This window comes from Moschus berezovskii, chromosome 20 (assembly GCF_049115385.1).
Source record: "Moschus berezovskii isolate FMDL1 chromosome 20, NW_MosBer_1.0, whole genome shotgun sequence".
Classification (NCBI taxonomy): Eukaryota; Metazoa; Chordata; class Mammalia; order Artiodactyla; family Moschidae; genus Moschus; species Moschus berezovskii.
The window spans coordinates 59,607,866-59,628,347 of record NC_142479.1 but is presented as its reverse complement, the minus strand read 5'-3'; the positions used below and the strand labels follow the sequence as shown (position 1 = coordinate 59,628,347).

Genomic DNA, 20,482 nt, shown 5'->3' with positions numbered 1-20,482 from the left:
TTACAAGCATTTTTGTGAAACGCAGGCCCTTGGGGATTCTTTAGGAAAGGAAACCGTGAAAGGAAAAATCCCTAAGTTCTGAAGGTCCCTAAGATTGCTGCCATTTGGTAAGGCAGCAGATGCTAACTTACTAGAGGCCCTTTAGTCTATGGACTTTTTCCCACTGAACAGAAGGGAAAAGTGTGTTTTCTACATGTGTCCCAAGGGAAAGTCACAGTTGCCGAGGAGTTGTGGGAGTTGGGTTCACAAAGCATGACAGTCTCAAATCCTTGACAGTCTTTGCTAATCAGCACCCCCATGCTAAGAAAATCTCCCTTGCTGGGGTCGAAATGTAGTTTTAAAAAAAAAAACAACACATTAACTATAGAGAAAAAGAATCCTCTCCTTTATCATAAAATGTTTTCCTTCCTCCCACACCACAAGCCAAGTAACCTTTAGCTCCAACTTTAACACGGATGATCTGGCTTTGCAGTAAAACCAAATGCAGAAGGCTAGCTGGCCACTGACCCAGTGGGCTAGACCGCACTTATGTTCTAGCTTTAACAATGACAGAGGAACACAAAACTCTGTCAAGGAAGAACATGAACTCCTGAAGGACAGCAAGCTGTGTCTTCAGCTGTCAGTCCAGGGCAGGGTCTACTTACATGGTTTCTGTCCTGGGACAGCAACAATATTCTAAGACTTTTCATGCTTGAGCTTCTATCCAAAATGTCAATTGCTTTGTCAAGATCATCTTGATTCTTCAGCAGGATGGAGAGCTGTGACACAGGGCACAGAAAAAGGAAATCATACAAAATATGTCTTTAGTCTGCAAAAATAAGCAAAATAAAAACTAAAAATAAATTTGGAGAAAAACAATTTCAATGCATACTCTGGAGTTCTCAAAGACCTAACTGAAGCCACAGAGATATTTTTTTTTTTCATTAAGTGTACAATTTAATAAGTTTTAGGAAAATGACAGAGTTGTGCAACCATCACTATAATTCAATTTTAAAACATTTTCACCACTTTAAAAAGATCTCCTGTGCGCATTCACAGTCACTCCTCTTTTCTACCTCTCACCCCAGGCAACCACTAATCTACTTTCTGTCTCTAGAGATTTGCATTTCCTGGACATTTCATATAAATTAAATCACACAATTCATATATATTCGATTCAATTCATAGTCTTTTGCATCCAACTTCTTTCACTTTGCTTAGTGCTTTTGAGTTCATCCATGCTGTAGCACGTTAGTACTTTTAAGATATTTTTTGAGAAGAGCTTCCTCTCTCAAGATACTCTTTACTCCAAAGCATCAAGTCCCAAACAGTTTTAGCCCCCATATTTCTTCCCAACTTGAGCAGAAGAAGCGTGTCCCACCCTACTCTGTGCTGACATTAACAGAATAAGCAGAAAAGGCAGAGGAGGAGGAGGGGGAGGGCTGATGATGAAAACATGACTCAAATAAGAACACAAATTTAGACCACATAGAACGGTTTAATATCTTAATGTTTAAAGGTTAAAAACAAAATCCATGACAAGAACCAAAAATGACTTCCTCTGTTTTCATTCCACTGAAGTATTAAAGAGAAGATTCTCGAGGATATAGATAAATCTTCAGTTCAGTTCAGTTGCTCAGCTGTGTCCGACTCTTTGCGACCCCATGAATCACAGGACGCCAGGCCTCCCTGTCCATCACCAACTCCCAGAGTTCACTCAAACCCACCTCCATCGAGTCGGTGATGCCATCCAGCCATCTCATTCTCTGTCGTCCCCTTCTCCTCCTGCCCCCAATCCCTCCCAGCGTCAGAGTCTTTTCCAGTGAGTCAACTCTGCATCAGGTGGCCAAAGTATTGGAGTTTCAGCTTCAACATCAGTCCTTCCAATGAACACCCAGGACTTATCTCCCTTAGAATGGACTGGTTGGATTTCCTTGCAGTCCAAGGGACTCTCAAGAGTCTTCTCCAACACCACAGTTCAAAAGCATCAATTCTTCGGCAACCAGCTTTCTTCACAGTCCAACTTTCACACCCATACATGACCACTGGAAAAACCATAGCCTTGACTAGACAGACCTTTGTTGGCAAAGTAATGTCTCTGCTTTTTAATATGCTATCTAGGTTGGTCATAACTTTCCTTCCAAGGAGTAAGCGTCTTTTAATTTCATGGCTGCAATCACCATCTGCAGTGATTTTGGAGCCCAAAAAAATAAAGTCTGACTCTGTTTCCACTGTTTCCCCATCTATTTCCCATGAAGTGATGGGACTGCCATGATCTTAGTTTTCTGAATATTGAGCTTTAAGCCAACTTTTTCACTCTCCTCTTTCACTTTCATCAAGAGGATTTTTAGTTCCTCTTCACTTTCTGCCATAAGGGTGGTGTCATAAGTCTTACTTGCTATTAAAAAGCAGAATATATTGAGTTCAGTTCTGTCGCTCAGTCGTGTCTGACTCTTTGCGACCCTATGAACCGCAGCATGCCAAGCCTCCCTATCTATCACCAACTGCGGGAGTCTACCCAAATCCATGTCCACTGAGTCGGTGATGCCATCCAACCATCATCCTCTGTCGTCCCCTTCTCCTCCTGCCCTCAATCTTTCCCAGCATCAGGGACTTTTCAAATGAGTCAACTCTTTGCATCAGGTGGCCAAAGTACTGGAGTTTCAGCTTCAACATCAGTCCTTCCAATGAACACCCAGGACTGATCTCCTTTAGGATGGACTGGCTGGATCTCTTTGCAGTCCAAGGTACTCTCAGAGTCTTCTCCAACACCACAGTTCAAAAAGCATCAATTCTTCAGCGCTAAGTTTTCTTTATAGTCCAACTCTCACATTCATACATAACTACTGGAAAAACCACAGCCTTAACTAGATGGACCTTTGATGACAAAGTAAAGTCTCTGCTTTTTAACATTCTGTCTAGGTTGGTCATAACTTTCCTTCAAAGGAGTAAGCGTCTTTTAATTTCATGGCTGCAATCACCATCTGCAGTGATTTTGGAGCCCAGAAAAATAAAGTCAGCCACTGTTTCCCCATCTATTTGCCATGAAGTGCTGGGACTGGTTGCCATGATCTTAATTTTCTGAAATATTATGAGTACTTAGTATAGAAAGATGCAGAAGTATGCTATGCCTTAAGACCTAACTAATGTCAGATCTTACACATCCGTGGCAAACACAAAGCAAAAATCCAATTAATTTCTGTGGTTCCCAGTTTATAATACAAGGAAATGAGAACTCTAAACCCTAGGCCAGGAAATAACAAATAGTAAAAAAACAGTATTTAAAATAAAATCTCAAAACAAACCATGGAATGGGATGAAATTTTACAGATCATATCACATTAAAGAATTCATTTCTGAGTAACATATAAAGTAAGGATAAATAAGGGCTAGTGTTGGGTGGAGATAGGAGAAGATAAAGAAATTACTGGAGTATGTTTTAACTTAAAAAAAAAAAGCTACAATTTTGCAAATTATGATAAAGATCTAGTATCCAGAATATATGAAGAACTCTTACAACTCAACAATAAAAGGACAAGCAATCCAGTTTTTTAAATGGGCAAAGGATTTAAATACATATTTGTCCTAAGAAAAATCAATAAATGGCTAATAAGTACATGCTCAGATACACAACATCATTAGTCATTAAGGAAATGAAAATTAAAACCACAATAAAATATCACTTCATACCTACTAGGATGGCTATAATTTTTTTAAAAAAGAAAAACAAACAAACAAACACAAGTACTGGTGAGAATGTAGAGAAACTGAAACCCTCATATATTGCTAGTAGGAATGTAAAGTGGTACTAGCCAATATGAGAAAACTGGGCAGTTCCTCAAAAAGTTAGATAAAGAGTTTCTACAAGACCCACAATTCTACTCTTAGATATATTTTAGAGGATTGAAAACATCTGTTCATATAAAACTGGTACACAAATGTTCATAGCAGCATTATTTATAATGGCCAAAAGTGGAAAAACTCAACTGTCCATCAAGAGGTGAATGAAGGGATATACAAAATGTGGTATACCCGTATCATGGAATATTAGTCAGCCATAGAAAGGAATGAAGTCCAATACATGCTACAATATAGATGAGCCTTGAATACATGCTCAGTGAAAGAAGCCAAATACAAAAGGCCACATACTGTGTGATTCCATATATATAAAATGTTCAGAATAGGCAAATCCAGAGAGATGTAAAATAAATAAGTAGTTGCCCGGTGCTAGGAAGTGGAGGGGGAATGGGAAGTGACTGCTAATGAGTATAGGGTTTCTCTTTGAGGTGATAAAAAGGTTCTGGAATCCAGTACTGATAGTTAACACAACTCTGAATATACTAAAAATCACTGAATTGTACAGTTTAAAAACGTAAATTTAAAAATAAAAGGGTAAGTGATATGGTAGGTGAATTATATCTCAAAAAAGCTATTTTAACAAAAATATAAACCGAAATAAAATCAAAGATTTTTCATTTGTGGTTCACAAGTCCTGACAAAGCAGGGTTTGGAGGGCAAAGAAAAATAGGTTGAGAGAGTTGAAATTAATAAGATATCAATTAGTCAACTCTTAGTCACTGACATTAGCAGAGTATGGAAAAACATGCATGATTTAATATAATAACAATTATGGGAGTTCCCTGGTGGCCTAGTGGTTAGGATTCTGGGCTTTCACTGACATGGCCTAGGTTCAATCCCTGGTCTGGGAAATGAGGCCAAAAAACAAAAACAGAAACAACAACAACAGTAAAAAAGTGATGAAAAATAAATGCTTAAATGCATTAGTCTTCACTGACTCTTAAAAAATATGTTTGGTTTAGAATCAATATCTGCATAAACATTTGAATAAAGGAATGCCCAACATTCTGGGCAGTCACTTCCTTGGCAAAAGAGTTTGAAAATGGATTTTGGGACATACGGAATTCTAAATGGAAATATTAACGGAAAGAGAAACAAGCAGTGCTAAATCATGCAGAAAAATCTTTCCTAACTAAAGAACACCTTCTTGAATGCTGACTGGCTAGCTGATTTTAGCCTCACTTTCTCATACAGTCATGGATGTTTGAACTGTTCTATGGGTTTTTCACTTATATTTTGGGGGTTCTCATATCTTGTATTTAAAATGTATTAGTTTACATACTTTGAAATGCTTACATCTGTTTTATTTATGAACCACAGTGTTAGTGATTTTCTAAATTTGTTGTATTTCTAAAATTTATCCAAAAAGCAAAAGCTCAGATGGTCTTATTTTTGTTAGCTATATGGCAGCACATACCCAACTGGGGAGCTTCCCCAGTGGCTCAGTGGTAAAGAATTTGCCTGCAGTACAGGAGACGCACAAGACTCGGGTTCAATCCCTGAGTCAGGAAGATTCCCTGCAGGAGGGCACAGCAACCCACTCTAGTATTCTTGCCTGGAGAATTCCATGGACAGAGGAGCCTGGCGGGCTATAGTCTATGGGATCACAAAGAGCTGAAGTGACTGAGCAAGCATGCATACCGAAATGTGGCTGTACATTTGTTTAAAGAGGACAAGAAAGTTTTTAGCCAACAAATCTCAGTTTCTACAGATTTCAGCCCCAGAGTTTGGAGGAAATTCTTAATTTTTCAACCACTAAAATGAAACTACACAGGAAAGATCTCTCAAAGAGCCATGAGGTTGCCTAGTTCTCCTGTCTATTCCCCTCAACTTAGTTCCCTCAAGGAGCAAGCTTTTTTTTTTTTTAAGCCTTTATTTTCAACTAAGGGATGAATCAATCCTTCTTTTTTTTTTACGATTTTAATTTATTTTATTTTTGGCTGCAACAGGTCTTCATTGCTTTCTCTAGTTGCAGCATGTGGGCTTCTCATTGCAAGGGCTTCTGTTGTTGTAGAGCATGGGCTCTAGGTATGCAGGCTTCCACAACTGCAGCACATGGACTCAGTAGTTACAGCTTGTGGCTCTAGACTGTAGGCTCAGTAGCTGTGACGCACGGGCTTAGTCACTCCGCAGCATGTGGGATCTTCACAGACCAAGGATCGAACCCATGCCCCTGCATTGGCAGATGGATTCTTAACCACTAGACCACCAGGGAAGCCCCTCAAAGTGCAAGATCTTTACTGGGCACAAATACATTGCCTTTCAGACTAATGCAGAGCACCAACCTAAGCAGACTACAGCCTTGGAGCTGGGAAAGCAGCCAAGTAACTGACATTCAAAAGAATTCTTTCCTGGGTGATGTTCAAAGTATGCATAAATAAGGACTGTTGGGTGGGGTTAGGAGGAATAAGCGTTTAAAGAAATGATTAGTGTAGGTGCTAATGTTTGACACCAGCTACAATCAGAAGCTAAACTGAGAAGAATCCAACATTTATGACTGTCAATAGAGGATCTACCCACCAGTTTTCCCCACATCCCCAGCCCTGCTGAACCCTCTGCTATAGCAAGGCAATGCTAAGCTCTGACCCTGATCCCTGTACCTGACTCCACCATGGAGTTATTAGAGCTACCGGCCAAGAATGAGCAGAGGGAATGGAAATAGCTGCACAATCTTCCACGCAGTAAAAAAGAAAAATCCCAGAATTATTGGAATTAACAAAAGAGGCTCCAGAAAATGAAAACCTGCAGATGACATTAGAAGAACAAACTAGGAGAGCCTCAGTTAAGCAGAGAGAAAAAAGGTAGGCAAGGTGCTCCCCATGTTCCCAGGCCGTCTGTCTGTCGTACCTCATTGTTCATGTAATGCAGATCCAGAGGCTGCCCAAACACTGTTGTCACCTTGTGCTCCACATCTTCGTATCTCACAGGCCGGCTGAATGCTATAATCCTTAAACAACAGAAGCACGGTTAACTGTATATTTTAAATGCAGTGTTTAGAAGTTATGACTCCTGAGTGATATTTTCCTTACTTTTCAAGAGTTCTTTTTATTTTTCTTGCAGCTTGCCTTTCTCTGTATTTTTTTTCTTCCCGTATCTGCCTTTATCTTTTCACCCTTTCTCTGAGCATCTCTCAGGTTTTTCAATAGCACCCACAGGCAGCACTCAATCTCAATCAATGTTCTACCACTTCAGCTCAGATCTTTCAGTCAATGATAGTTCAGTATCACGGCATGACACCTGGATTTAAAAACTATGTACCAAATATTCCTACTAGGAAGAAAACCTGGAGACTAGAACCGCAGTCCTGAAAACACGGTCTTAACTCCTAAGTGACTCACATGCAGGACTTGAAAAAGGTCTTTTCTACTGTTCGTTTTTGAGATGCCACAGGAATCTCAATGCTGATTATCCTAAGAATTGACGTTTCCCACCACAGAGTCACAGGAATTCCCCTTGAGTTGGTTATATGCCTGATCAGTTTTCTTAACCAATGACACATGTGTGCCTGTAAATAGTGTTGATATTGATGCTTTTCTAGAGAGACTCACTAGGTCTGTTCAAAGAACAATTTCTATAAATATTAACACATGGTAGAGTATGAACATGTTCAAAGAGTCTTAAAATAATTTACACATTACACATCACAACAAAATTTACAAGTGGGGATAGATGAAAAAAGGTTGGCAAAATGTTGATAATCTTGAAGTTGGGTAACAGATCCTTGGAGGTTCAGTTTCACATTCTCTACTTTTGTGTGTGTTTGACACTTTTTAAATAAAAAGTTCTAATGTATTAGGGATACTGGGGATAGTCAACAATATTTAATATATAAAAGTGACCATATCATAGGGGTCCAACCCAATACCTTAAAACTTATTTAAAACAAAAATAAACAGAGATAAAGAGAATATAAAAAAGAAACATATGCATATTACACATGTACATGTATATAAGAAAATGTAGAATTAAAAAAATGTTGGCATAGGGAAGGTCTTCCTAAGCATGATAAAAAATTACATAAAATACAGAAGCCAAAGGGAAGAAGACAAATTTGACAGCAACAATTTAAACTGCTGATGGCTGCAGTCTGAAGTCTGAGAGGGTTATGCCTCCTGCTTTATTTTTCCTCAGACTGCTTTGGCAATTTAGCCTTCTGTGGTTCCAAATGAATTTTAGGATTATTTGTTCTAGTTCTGTGAAAAATGTCATGGGTAATTTGATAGGTAAGCCATTGGATTTTCATGAAATCTGTCTGGCTGAAATCAGTGGGCACCATGACAGTCATATCTAGAACTGAGCTGTTCAGTACAGTAGCCACTAGCCACATTTGGCTATCTAAATTTAAATTGATTAAATTTAAAATCAGCTCTTTCAGTCCCGTCAGCACATTCAAGTGCTCACTAGATACTGGAGAACACAGCTATAAGCCACCCCTCTTTATACCCAGCTCTACACCTGCAGATCAAAAACATCTGGAAAAAAAAATTTCCAGAAAGTTCCAAAAAAGCAGAACTTGAATATGCCCCATGCTGGCAACTATTTACATGGCATTTACGTTGTCTCAGGTTTATAAGTAATCTAGAGATGGTTTAAAGTATACACAAAGATGTACATAGGTTATATGTAAAGACTGCACCATTTCATCTAAAAGACTTGAGCATCTGAGAAGTTTGATATCCACAGGGGGCCCTGGAACCAATTTCCTCAGCTACCAAGGGATTTCTGCAGAACATTTCTATTAGAGCGGAAGTTCTACTGAACAATGTTGACAGGCTATTAGTATAATCCTTCACACAAAGCCTAATATCTCAGGAAGATAATTTCTCTGTAACTTTTCCTTCATCTGTCACTACCTTCATTTCTGAAAATTATATTGCTGAATATATTAATTTATATCCACCAGGAAATCCATCCATATTGTAATCCTTATATTTTACCCCCTCAAATCAACCATCCCAAGCATTAATCAGGTGCTATCTTTAAAAAAAAGAGAGAGAAAGAAAAAAATTAAGTGCTACCTAGATATGGGTCCCATGGACGGAGGAGCCTGGTAGGCTGCAGTCCATGGGGTCGCTACAAGTCAGACATGACTGAGCGACTTCACTTTCACTTTTCACTTTCACACATTGGAGAAGGAAATGGCAACCTACTCCAGTGTTCTTGCCTGGAGAATCCCAGGGATGGGGGAGCCTGGTGGGCTGCCGTCTATGGGGTCGCACAGAGTCGGACACGACTGAAGTGACTTAGCAGCAGATATGGGTTATCTAGATGTGTTTGATGGATTCTTTCGAGAGAATACCTTTCTATTAATTCTTTTGTAATTAAGGAATTACTAAATTCCATAGTAATTAATTCCATATCCCCCTCATCAGGACCTCAGCAACGGTTCAAAAGGGGTCTGCCTTTCTGAATAAAATACCTGATCACTCAGATGTCCCTAACACAGTCAGAAAAAGATCAGGCTCATAGATAAATTCTCCTGTGTTTAGCCTGGTGATGAACCATTTAAAACTTCCAAAACCATTTAAAAGCAGCCCAAAAGTCCGATCCAGGTCAAGAAACCAGGACTCCCAGGTTAGTTAAGATCTAAGCTGCCACCATCACCTTAAATAACTGGAATTTTCAGGCTAGTACTTCAAAGACGGGTCTAACACCCAGCACAATCATCCCCACCAGTTCAAAAGGCAGGCCCCTTTTGAACTGTGGCTGAGGTCCTGATGAAGGGGATATGATTTACTACAAGGAATAATAGAAAGGTATTCTCTCAAAAGAATCCATCAAACACGCATATCTAGGTAGCACTTAACTTTCTCTCTCTCTTTTTTAAAGACAGCACCTGATTAATGCTGGGGATGGTTGATTTGAGGTAGGGAGGGAATACAAGGATTACAATATGGATGGATTTCCTGGTGGATATAAACTAATACATTCAGCAATATAATTTCCAAGGAGGGAGATCTTAGTCTACAGTCCTCTTCTGCCCTCCTGAGGCTAAGAGGGAGGAAATTTCAGAGTCTGACGCCCACCCATCCAAAGAAAAGGGAAAGTCAGCCCACCAGAATGGATATCTGGCAATGACGAAGGGGAAAAGTCATTACTTCTTTCTTTCCTCTTTTCTGTAAATTCTAAGTCTATAAGAGCCTACAACAGTTAAATAGATCCTGTTCCTAGTCCTGTAAAAAGTAAAGAAAGCCCACAGAAACATTTTCAACTAAATCTTTAAGATACGAATACATGAAACTAGAGCTGTCTGGCACAAACCAGCTTGAACATGGCTTTGCCGCACAGACTTTATAAAGTCCTCAATTCCACACACAGTACACGAACAGTGAAACACCACGGCTCCAGAAAACAGCTCCATAAAAAGAGCATGCAGTTCTCAAAATCTTGATACCAACACTGCTGCTCAGGGCTTCAAAAGGCCATTCCTGCCTGACCACCTTAAATATTTGTGGTTTCGATCTGGCAGCATCTCTGAAACTAAACACACACTTTCTCAGTGTAAGTCTGCTCACTGTAACTACATACCACTTAGGGAACAGGAATTCAGGAGAGCGTAACTGCGTAATTAGGCTCCAACACAATCGAGCCTTTGATTTCGTATCTACTTCTGAAAACTCTCGGCTGCTCTGAGTTTGGCAATCCCTCCAAAATCCAGTCCGGTCAGAAGTGTGAAAAGCAGCAACAATGAAGTGACAATTTAACTTCCATGCTACTGGCAGGTCCTAGAATGAACAGCTGGGGACAGAGCTCAGAAAACCTTCTTCCCTCCCAGCCTGGAACAGCCCTAGAATTTACCTAGCAGCAGCAGGCCCTGGCTCTGCAGATGGCTCTTTGCACAATGTTTCCACCTCCAACCAACTTGCAGGCTTCTGAATGTATCTTTTTAAGGGAAAGCAGAGTCATAGCTCTCCAGAGCTCCAGAGCTAGTTTCAGAGTGGGCTGAAAGATGCCAGCAGCAGAGAACTTCGAGGACAAAAATGTTTGAAGGCACTTAAGGTCCTCTGGGGGCTTCCCCAGTGGCTCAGCAGTAAAGAACCCACTTGCAATGCAGGAGCCGAAATAGATGTGGGTTCAATCTCTGGGTCAGGAAGATCCCCTGGAGAAGGAAATGGCAACCCACCCCAGTATTCTTGTCTGGAGAATCCCATGGACAGAGGAGCCTGGCGGGCTATAGTCCATAGGGTTGCAAAGAGTTGGACACAACTGAAGAGACTGAGGACGCATGCAAGGTCCTCTGGTGACTGGTAAAATAGGAAGATCTTATCCTCACGGGTGCTCTTTGCCCTCCAAATGTTCACAGTAAAGGAAAAAGGGCAGGGCAGTTATCAACGAGGGAGAAAGGCAAAGAGCAAGAAACAGATACTGAAAAGCATGCTTGTGCGTATACATGCTACACATATGCACACAAAGTGTCCCGAATATCCCCTGACCCGAGTTCTATACGTTTTCTTAAAGATTTTCCTTAAAATAACTTGAGAAATTAAGTGAAGCCATATTTTTCTCCACTAAGAACTTTTATCTTGACTTCCTACAAAAACCTTAATATTGACAACGGAAAAAGGATACGAGGGTTTTGTAACAGTACTTTCACTTCCCCAAGGTAAGATACAGAATGCAGACTGAGAACTCTCTCTTTCTATGTCCTCAAATGAGCTGAAATCTTTCACAATCAAGGGACTTAATACAGCTTCCCATGACCTAGAGACATTTTAAAGAAACTTCCAATTCCATGACCCCTGATGTGGACAAAACCAGGGACACTCTTTCAGGACAGGAATGGCAGCACGTCACAGGAGAAGCCTTCTCTCCCTCTGATGCCCACAGCTGGCACAGGGTCAGCGTGTCTGGAAGCTATGACTCAGTGGAGCTGGAGCCCTGACTTCCTCCCCCAGCACAATGGTGGACCTCACAGCAGCAGAACAAGAGCAGAAGGGTAAAACATTAGCAGTTGACGCTTTACGACGAGAAACAAGGTTCAGTCAATATGCCAAACCAAGGATGAAACATTCCCCTTTATGCCCCATCAAACCCGTTACCCAGCCAGGGACCCCATAGGAATCACTCCAGGGAGATGGCTCCCACAAGCTGCACGCTTTCTGAGAACTGCGGCACACAGGACACATCCACTCATCAAAAGGCAAACTTACCGCCTCTCCCCGTTGTGCTCAAACTTGATTCTGACGTCACTCTGCCAAAGAAAGGATAGACAGGTTAGCGGGTTCTCTGGCCTGTGTCACTCCTGCCCCGCCCAGGTGGCCTCAGGCAGCTCTTCAGCAACATTAGGCAGCATCCGTGAAGGCTCCTGCCGGAGCTCCTCTGCCCTGACAAGCACTCCCTGTCACTGAGTTCTAACCTCTGGGGCAACAAAGGTCTTGGGACAAGAATCCTCGGGGCTGCCCAGCTCAGGAGCTCTGCTCTGACATGTCATCTCTAAGTTCACAAGCCCTGTTTCCACAACTGGCTCTGGAGCTGCTCCCACTATGTCACCACCTCCGGGCCAGGATACCATTCCTTCTTGGCTGATGTAACTAAACAGAAAAAGAACTCTTCATAGTGATAATTCTAGCTATACGACCACAACCAAGTTTCTTATCCTCTGTAACTCTTAGTTCTTCCATCTGCAGAATAGGGCTAAATATACCTAACTCACAGAGTTGTTATGAGAACTAAACAAGAAAATGTAAGTAAAATACTTAATACATAGTAGACATGCAATAAATGGTTGCCACTGGTACCAATGATTTCCACTATCCTATCACGGCTGCCCTAAGTGGGAGCAGAGTGGCGCCCTGGACAAATACCTTACAATTGTCCCCAGTTTTAGCCTAGATGACCATCAGGGTACCCTATAAGCTCTGGGAAAACAGGGATCATGCCTCTCTCAATTCCGTAGCTCCAGGGACAAGCAAACGTTAAGGTATATGATATTTGCACTTAACAATATTTGTTAAATGAATTCATTGGTTGAAAAACAGAGTGGAGTATAAGTATCAGAAAAAAGAGAACGAAAGAGTCTTAGAAGGTTAAGGAACAAATCAGGGAGGAAGAGATACTATAAAGGTCAAACAAATAACTTGAGGGAGTTAGAAATGACAGGAAAAGAGAAGAGATATTATAGAAGAACAGGTACAAAGGAAAAAGAAAACTAAGACTGTCAGGAAATCAACAAGCAATAGAGATAAAGGTAAGAAAGAGTTCATAGTCAGTGAATGAAAATAATACTGAGACAGACAAAAGTCTGTGGCTTTGAAGAAAGAAGAGGGTTTCAGGATATCTGAAGATGAAGAACACAGAGCAGGCACAGAAGATGACAGAAAAAGGAGAAAGCTGAAAGGTAGTATAGGTGCACAAAGGACTTCCCCTTCCCAAGAGATGGGAGGGCTAGAATTCTCTTCCAGTCAAATGAACTAGACTGATGATTCTAACTTACACTCTAAAAATTTACACTCTGAGCACTCTAATAACACTCTGCTGCTGCTGCTGCGTCACTTCAGTCGTGTCCGACTCTGTGTGACCCCATAGACAGAAGCCCACCAGGGTCCCCCGTCCCTGGGATTCTCCAGGCAAGAACACTCTAAAAACCCCTAAAAGCTTTTGTTCATGTATATGATACCTACAGATATTTTCCTTCTTAGAAATTAAAACTAAGAAAACTTAAATTTTATTAATCTAAAAATAATTAAAAACCATTATGTGTTAACATAAACACATTTTAAAAACTGTATGTTTTTTAAAAAGTGAAGTGAATGGAGTTCCCTGGTGGCCTAGTGATTAGGATTTGGCACTTTCTCTGTGGAGGAACAGGTTCAACTCCTGGTCAGGGGAGTATCCTCTATGCCACGAAGTGCGGCCAAAATACCGGGAAAAAAAAAAAAAAGAAAAAGTGAAGCAAGAGAGCAGGAAACTCTTTAATGCGTGGCTTCGTAGGAGACAGCTGGATTCTCATATCAGCTTCCGCTTTCAAACTGTTGTGATAACATGTATCATGTAGCCTCTGGAAAACTCTACTGTACTTTTAAGAGTATGAGGGTGAAAAGGGCAAAGAACATCTTAGTACTATTATGAAAATAGTTTTAACCTGAGGGACACCTGAAAGGTTCTTGGGAACCTGCTAGGGGTCCCAGAACACACCTTGACAGTCACTGAATTAAAATATAAGAATACAGCCTCTAACCCACTATTTTAAAGTCAAGGAAATGGAGGCTCAAAGAGCTTCATGCCCCCCAAAAATTCACATAACAAACAGTGGACAGCAAAGCTCCCTGGAGTAACAGGCCTGCACTGTGACAGTTCTTCAAAATACAACCCTGATACAGCCCACTCAGCCTTCGATTTAACATATGGACCACTTTATCCATTACCAATAATATGATAATAGCTGACATTTATAGAGCATTTACTATATCCAACCCTTGTTCTAAGTATGTTACATGCATCAATTAAACTAACCCTCACAATAGGAACTCTTACGATCCCTATTTTACAGGAGAAACTGAGTTACAGTGAAGTTAAATAAATTCTCTCAAGATCATAATGCTTTAAAGAAGCCTAAATAGGCTACAACTTAAGTGTTACACAGGCAAGGGAGGTTTATTTTACTCACAGATGCAGGGTTTCAATGGGAACACTGAAAGAAACTATCACAGGATCTTCTGAAACCTTACTTTTCAGAACTCCTGAAGGAGATGGAGTAATAATGGAGTCAGCATCAGATCAGGGTGGTAACCTTGTGGGAAGCTACGAGGCCTGGGGAACCTGTAGGGGAGACTTTGGCTGAGGCTGGGCATGGTTGGAGGTGGAGAAGGTGGAACGGGAAGGCACGGTGCCCCACCAGGTCTGCATTCTAGGTGAGAGACTGTGTGTGAGTGTGAGCGTGCACATGCACACGTGGAAAGACGCGGCACGCTGCAGAGGAAGCTTCGCGGCTTCAAGGCTTTATGAGTGACAGCAGTTTTGCCACTGTCTTCCTTTTCTCCTTCCCCTGAAGTTCCCATGGGAAGGGCCTTCCAAAGCACAGTGTCTGCGTCACGCTGCCACGCTCAGACGTGCCGCCTCCAGCTTCCCATACTGTCCAATTTCACAAAAGCTCTGGAGGACCCCACGTCTCCACCACAGTTTGCAGTCCTGTCTCTCCCTACAGGTAGGGTGCCACTCCTCTCACCTAGAACATTATTACAGTTGGTCCCCTACTCACCAATAAGTTCCGTTCCAAGAGCACGTTCATAAGTTTGATTTGTTCAAGTCCAACAAAGTTAGCCTAGTTACCCAACTAACACAATCAGTTATATAGTCTGTACTGTAGTAGGTTTGTAATACTTCTCACACAAATAATGTAAAAAAACATAAAATATAAAACATTTTTAATCTTATAGTACAGTACCTCAAGAAGTACAGTAGCACCAGCTATATCACCACTGCTTTTACACTTGTTTCTGCACATCCTGGGTTTGAAATAAAGATACTGTACTACTGTATACAGTACTGTACAGCACACAAAAGCACAAGCGCTTGTAGAGGATGCACACACGTGACAAGGTGCGCCAGGCATGTGAGCTAACTTACACGACTGAACATGGGAAGGCACATTTGCATCTTTGAAAGCTCACAACTTGAAGGTTCATATGTGGGGGACTTACAATATTTAGATGCACCTAGGAAGAAACTCCCTTCGTCCCTTTGTGGGACTAAAGGAACTAAATTTATTTCATGATGGGACATAATCCAAATGCTATTCAACGTGAATTCAGTCAGAAAGGGAATTAAACTTTTGCCTCAAACCACAAATCACTCCTACTCAAGACTAACCTAGCCTGTGATTAGTAAGCAATGTACACAAAGACGCCCAATCTTCTGAGTCCTGTGTCTGATGTGGCTACAGCCTTTTCAGAGCAGGATGCAGGCCCGTGACTGGTTTCCATGTACCACATGGTGTGCCCAAATCTGCCAAGTTCCTAATCCTGGGTTTCCCCTGTCAGGCTGACTAGAACAAGCCATGGACAAGAAAGTTAAGCTAAAGCTCACTAGACTCAATTCCTTCCTGCCAACCGTTCTCTGTGTCTCCCTGAGGCATTTCAATTGGTGGTTGTGTCCTCCTTGCCTCTGTGACTCTGTCTCAAGCCAGGGAACCTCTAACCACTTCTGCTTCTTTGCTGGTTCCTCTTCCTCATGCCTTCTCCCACCTCTCCCCTCAACGCGTGACTATGTCTCAAGGTTTGAACTTTCGGCCTCTGGATTTCTCTCCTCTTCACTTCTTCTCCTCGGTAGGAATTAAAAAATCAGGTCACCTCTAAATAGAAGATTCCCAAATCTCTATGTTCAGCCCCAGCTTCTCAAGCAAAACATCATCCGTCTGCCATGTAAACGAGGCAGGTAAGTCGCTGCAAGGAATGGAACACTAGAGTCAAGTTGTCTGGCTTCAAACCCTGGCTCTATAACCTCCCCGTTATAACCCTGAACATGACTCTCTGCGACCCAGTTTCCTCATCTGCAAAGTGAAACAGTGGCAATCTGTCCCTTGGAATTATCAAAATAATTAAATGAAATAATTGGGAAAAGATATGAGAAAAGTACTTGATACACATGTTCAAAAAATGATAATACAGGTCCATTTTCCTTTAGCCAAACCCTTGGAGCCAAAAGTGTTTCAGAACAGTGGTATGTGTTCTGTATGTTAGTGATGCCGCTCTGGGGGGAGGGTGACAGGTGGCGCTCCCATGACAGAGGCAGAACACACACAAACACTTCGTGCCCTCCTCTACACTGCTAAGCCTCTCCACAAGTTAGTTTGGGGCTCTGTAACTAGTTCTGACCAATAGCTGGGGACAAAGTTGAGTTCTGCACTCTCTTCCTCGGCAGCCACATGTTCCAGGTCAGAGGAGCCACCCTCAATCACGGTCCTGACGTGGCTGTGGGGAACACTGTCGCCTCCTTCCCTGCGCTGGACACAGCTGTACAGTCACTGAGATTCAGGGTTTACCTGTTAACAGCAAAAGTCAGCTTCTGTACTGAAAAATATGAATATTCACAATAAGTGGAATAAATAAAGTCTGTAAATAGCCCTGAGTCCATTCAGGCCAAATTTTGTTGCCAAATGAGTTTGCCGGAAATTTTAAAATACATAAATATTAAAAAGCACGCTTTAGTTGGCAGTACTCTTTGGATTTCAGAACTGCAAAAGCAGTGCACACACATACCTGCACACACAATCTCAGTCTTTCGCTATAATTGCAAACTCAACCTAGTCAAGTGTCTGCATCAGCCACCCTCCCTAACTAGTCTCCCCTTCTCAATGGTGCCACTTATAATACTGGCTACAGGTCCAAACCTCTGAACTCTGTTTGATTCGTTCCCTCTTTTCCCTTTCTCAGCAGATAGCAAGACCCCGCTCTCCCCTCCAGAGACTCCTGGATGAGACTGCTTCCCATTCTCTCAGTCCTCACTTGCCGTGAGTCCCTTTCCCCTCCTGAACTCCTGAAGCAGCCTCTGCACTTCTCAGCTCCCCTCTTCCAGCACATTCTACATGCCTCCACAGTCTCAAGTCATCTTAGCCACCGCTTCCACCACATCCTTCTTTATTCAAAAACTAATCAGCAATACCCATGATCTATGGAATAAAGTCTAAGTTATTAACTACTATTCAAAGCCCCCTCGAATTTATGTTTACTTAATCATCTCACGTTGTTTGTTCTCAAAGGGAACCCTCTCTCTAGCCAGATCGATGCCCACCCTATTTCCTGAAATATGCCATATGCATTCCTTCCCCTAGGCTTTAATAATGCAGTTTCCCACCCCAGAGTGCTGCATTTCCTCCTCTCCACCTGACTAAACTCCTACACATTCTTCACTGCTTGGCTCTGGTGCCACCTTCTCCGGAAATGACTCTGTGACTCCTCTGGCCCAAGTTCTGGCCCACCTTTCACTTTCCTGGCCGCCTTCACCTCTCAGAATTTGTACCATATATTTAGGCACAGTCACATCCTACCTTAGTTTCTTTTTTTCACATATTTCTCATTTATAATAAGACTGCATGATTCCTAGGGTATAAGGAATATAACATATTTCTTTTGTCTAAGAAGCTTGAGTATAAGCTCACGTTGAACTGAATGGAGAGATGCCACAGCTGCTGAGAAAAAAAGCACTGGTACAAAAATTCAGGTCTAGGGAGGTTCAAGTCCCCTGCCCACCAGAGCCAGTGTGGTGAAAGGAAGAAAAACAGCCATAGCCAGGAGAAGGCAGTACAGGCCTCCAGGCTGGGCTACAATCTGGGAACGACTTACAGGCAATAGGAGTGATCAACGATACCAAACTTAAGTAGAAAAGACCTTCTCAAAGTCTGAACTCAACAACTGAATATGTAATCCAAGAAGATTCTCAAGAATTCAAAAAACAAAAATCAAAGTGTTTATTTAACAAAGGTCTCTGAACCTCTGACCTGGCGAAGGCCTCCACAACCCAGTATCTCTGGCACCCTCTCTCTGATTCTGTAGCGCTCCCATTCCCCCACATTGCCATGTACCTTTGCTGGCTCCCACATCTTTGGCACTGGAGTCCTTATTTTCCCAAAGATAGTAAATAAATGAGAAGAAAAGAGTGCAAAAAATAATTTTATTTGTGTGACTCAGAGAAGTCCTAAGAGATCAGTGGAAGAGGTGATTATAAAGCAACTGTCTTCCCTGCCACAGTTCCTTCTCAGTCCCCAGTCCCAGCACTGTGCAAGGCCTTCAGTGAGGATGTGAATAAATCAATGATGAAATGGTATACTCATTATTTACTGCTACTTAATAAAATACCACAGAAAAGGAAGCTTCTTACGAAATAGAATATGAGACTTGTACACTGTATTGTGTTTTATTTTCAAACTAGCCAGCCTATCTTATCAATAACTCTTGAAAAAGAAAGGAAGTCCTGAAGAGTCAGGTCTATCACAGTAAGAGCAAAAGACAGCCCTCTCAGTCCCTGACCCTGCTGGCAGAACAGCTCCTAGAATTCTCCTCCTTTAGAGCTGATACCAAGAGCCTGCCCTTCTAGTGCCTGCTATGAAAAAAACAACTTTTTCATTCTCAAGTACCAACTAGTGAACATGTCCGTTCAAGCCTCTACCTACCTCTGTGATAAGATTCAAGGAAAACAGGAATCTGTGGTAATAAGGATTCTATTTCTTCCTTCACTGGGATTTTCATATGTTAGGTTAGATGCAGAAGTCTGCAAAGGACCATCTGATTGACAGTAATGTCAATCCAATAAAGGCAGAAAACCTTAACCTTTTCAGCTCCAAGACAACAGAAGTGACGCAGTCACTACCGCTTTACACCCGTACCTTGTGTTACAATGTATAAAGTGCTTTATAGTCTATGAGCTCACAACTTCCAGAGGTAAACAGAAAAACTGAGGTTCAGAAAGGTCATCAGACTTACACATGGTAAAACTGTGACCAGGGGTCAAAAGACCTGGGTTTGCTTACTGGCTCTACTTAATACCTTTGCATAAGCACTTTGAGAATTTTTAAAGTATAACACACATGCTTATACTGTTGTTATTATTGTTAATTGTTGTTGTTGACAGCACTCTCCAAATTGTAAAATTCCATGTTAATGGATTATTAACAACTCAATGACTTCTGGGCCAGCGCACCTTTCAGTACACTAAACTGTCAACTTGGAGAAATAGCACCTGTTGCTAAAGCACTGCAGGTGATGATTTCTAAAGGGTCTGCACATTATGGCCTACAGAACCATCCATGGGCCCCAATCACACCTAGGATGTGCCACACCGATCCAAAAATGTGCAGCCAGCTCTAACCAGGCGGGAGGCTTCCAGGGACCTAATGGGAAAACACAAACCGCACAGATCCTAACTCCTAGCAAATAGGTGGATAACCAAGCACGTCACGTCTCTGTACTTCCATAGCTGCTTAGAACACTTGCTACTGCTGCTGCTGCTAAGTCACTTCAGTCGTAACCGACTCTGTGTGACCCCATAGACGGAAGCCCACCAGGCTCCCCCATCCCTGGGATTCTCCAGGCAAGAACACTGGAGTGGGTTGCCATTTCCTTCTCCAATGTGTGAAAGTGAAAAGTGAAAGTGAAGTCGCTCAGTCGTGTCCGACCCTTAGCGACCCCACGGACTGCAGCCTACCAGGCTCCTCCATCCATGGGATTTTCCAGGCAAGAGTACTGGAGTGGCTTGCCATTGCCTTCTCCGGCTTAGAACACTTAGCTGTTCTCAAATCATTCTCTTTTTTCAATTAATCGCCTAGTTTGTTTACTCATGGAAGAGGATGTCTGAAGTCTTGCCAAGCAGAGATATTAAATTAGGCTTTCCCATTCTTCCAGGCCTCGGTCCCAAACAGTTCTGTCAGTGAAGTCCCAGCTCCCATGGCATTCCTTGCTGTGCCAAGCCTGAGCCCCAGGAGGCTATGCCAACCTCAGTTCTACCATTCTCACTCTGAAGCACTGCTTGCCCCTACAAGTACCAATCTATCCCCAAACAAAACCACCTTTCCTACTGGCCAAAATACTTGGTTTCTTTCAACCAGGACTCTGCAACCTGAATCTTTAGCCCAGTGTGACATTTCTTAGACCAATTTGGCATCTCTTAGCCATTTAAATTAGGTTTTTGATCTTTCAGTCCTCTCTCCTCCTAA

General features: G+C 41.9%; 1 protein-coding gene across 4 annotated transcripts in view; it reads right to left on the bottom strand.

Annotated features, from left to right (window-relative positions):
* MAP3K3 (mitogen-activated protein kinase kinase kinase 3) overlaps positions 1-20,482 on the bottom strand; it is a 58,992-nt gene that overhangs the window by 27,513 nt on the left and 10,997 nt on the right. For all 4 annotated transcript variants that reach the window (XM_055408180.2, XM_055408181.2, XM_055408182.2 and 1 more), the window contains 3 exons: positions 11,988-12,028; positions 6,685-6,784; positions 645-758 (listed from right to left, as the gene is read on the bottom strand). In XM_055408180.2, coding sequence (XP_055264155.1) covers positions 645-758; positions 6,685-6,784; positions 11,988-12,028 — 255 coding nt within the window. The remainder of the gene's footprint in view (positions 1-644; positions 759-6,684; positions 6,785-11,987; positions 12,029-20,482) is intronic.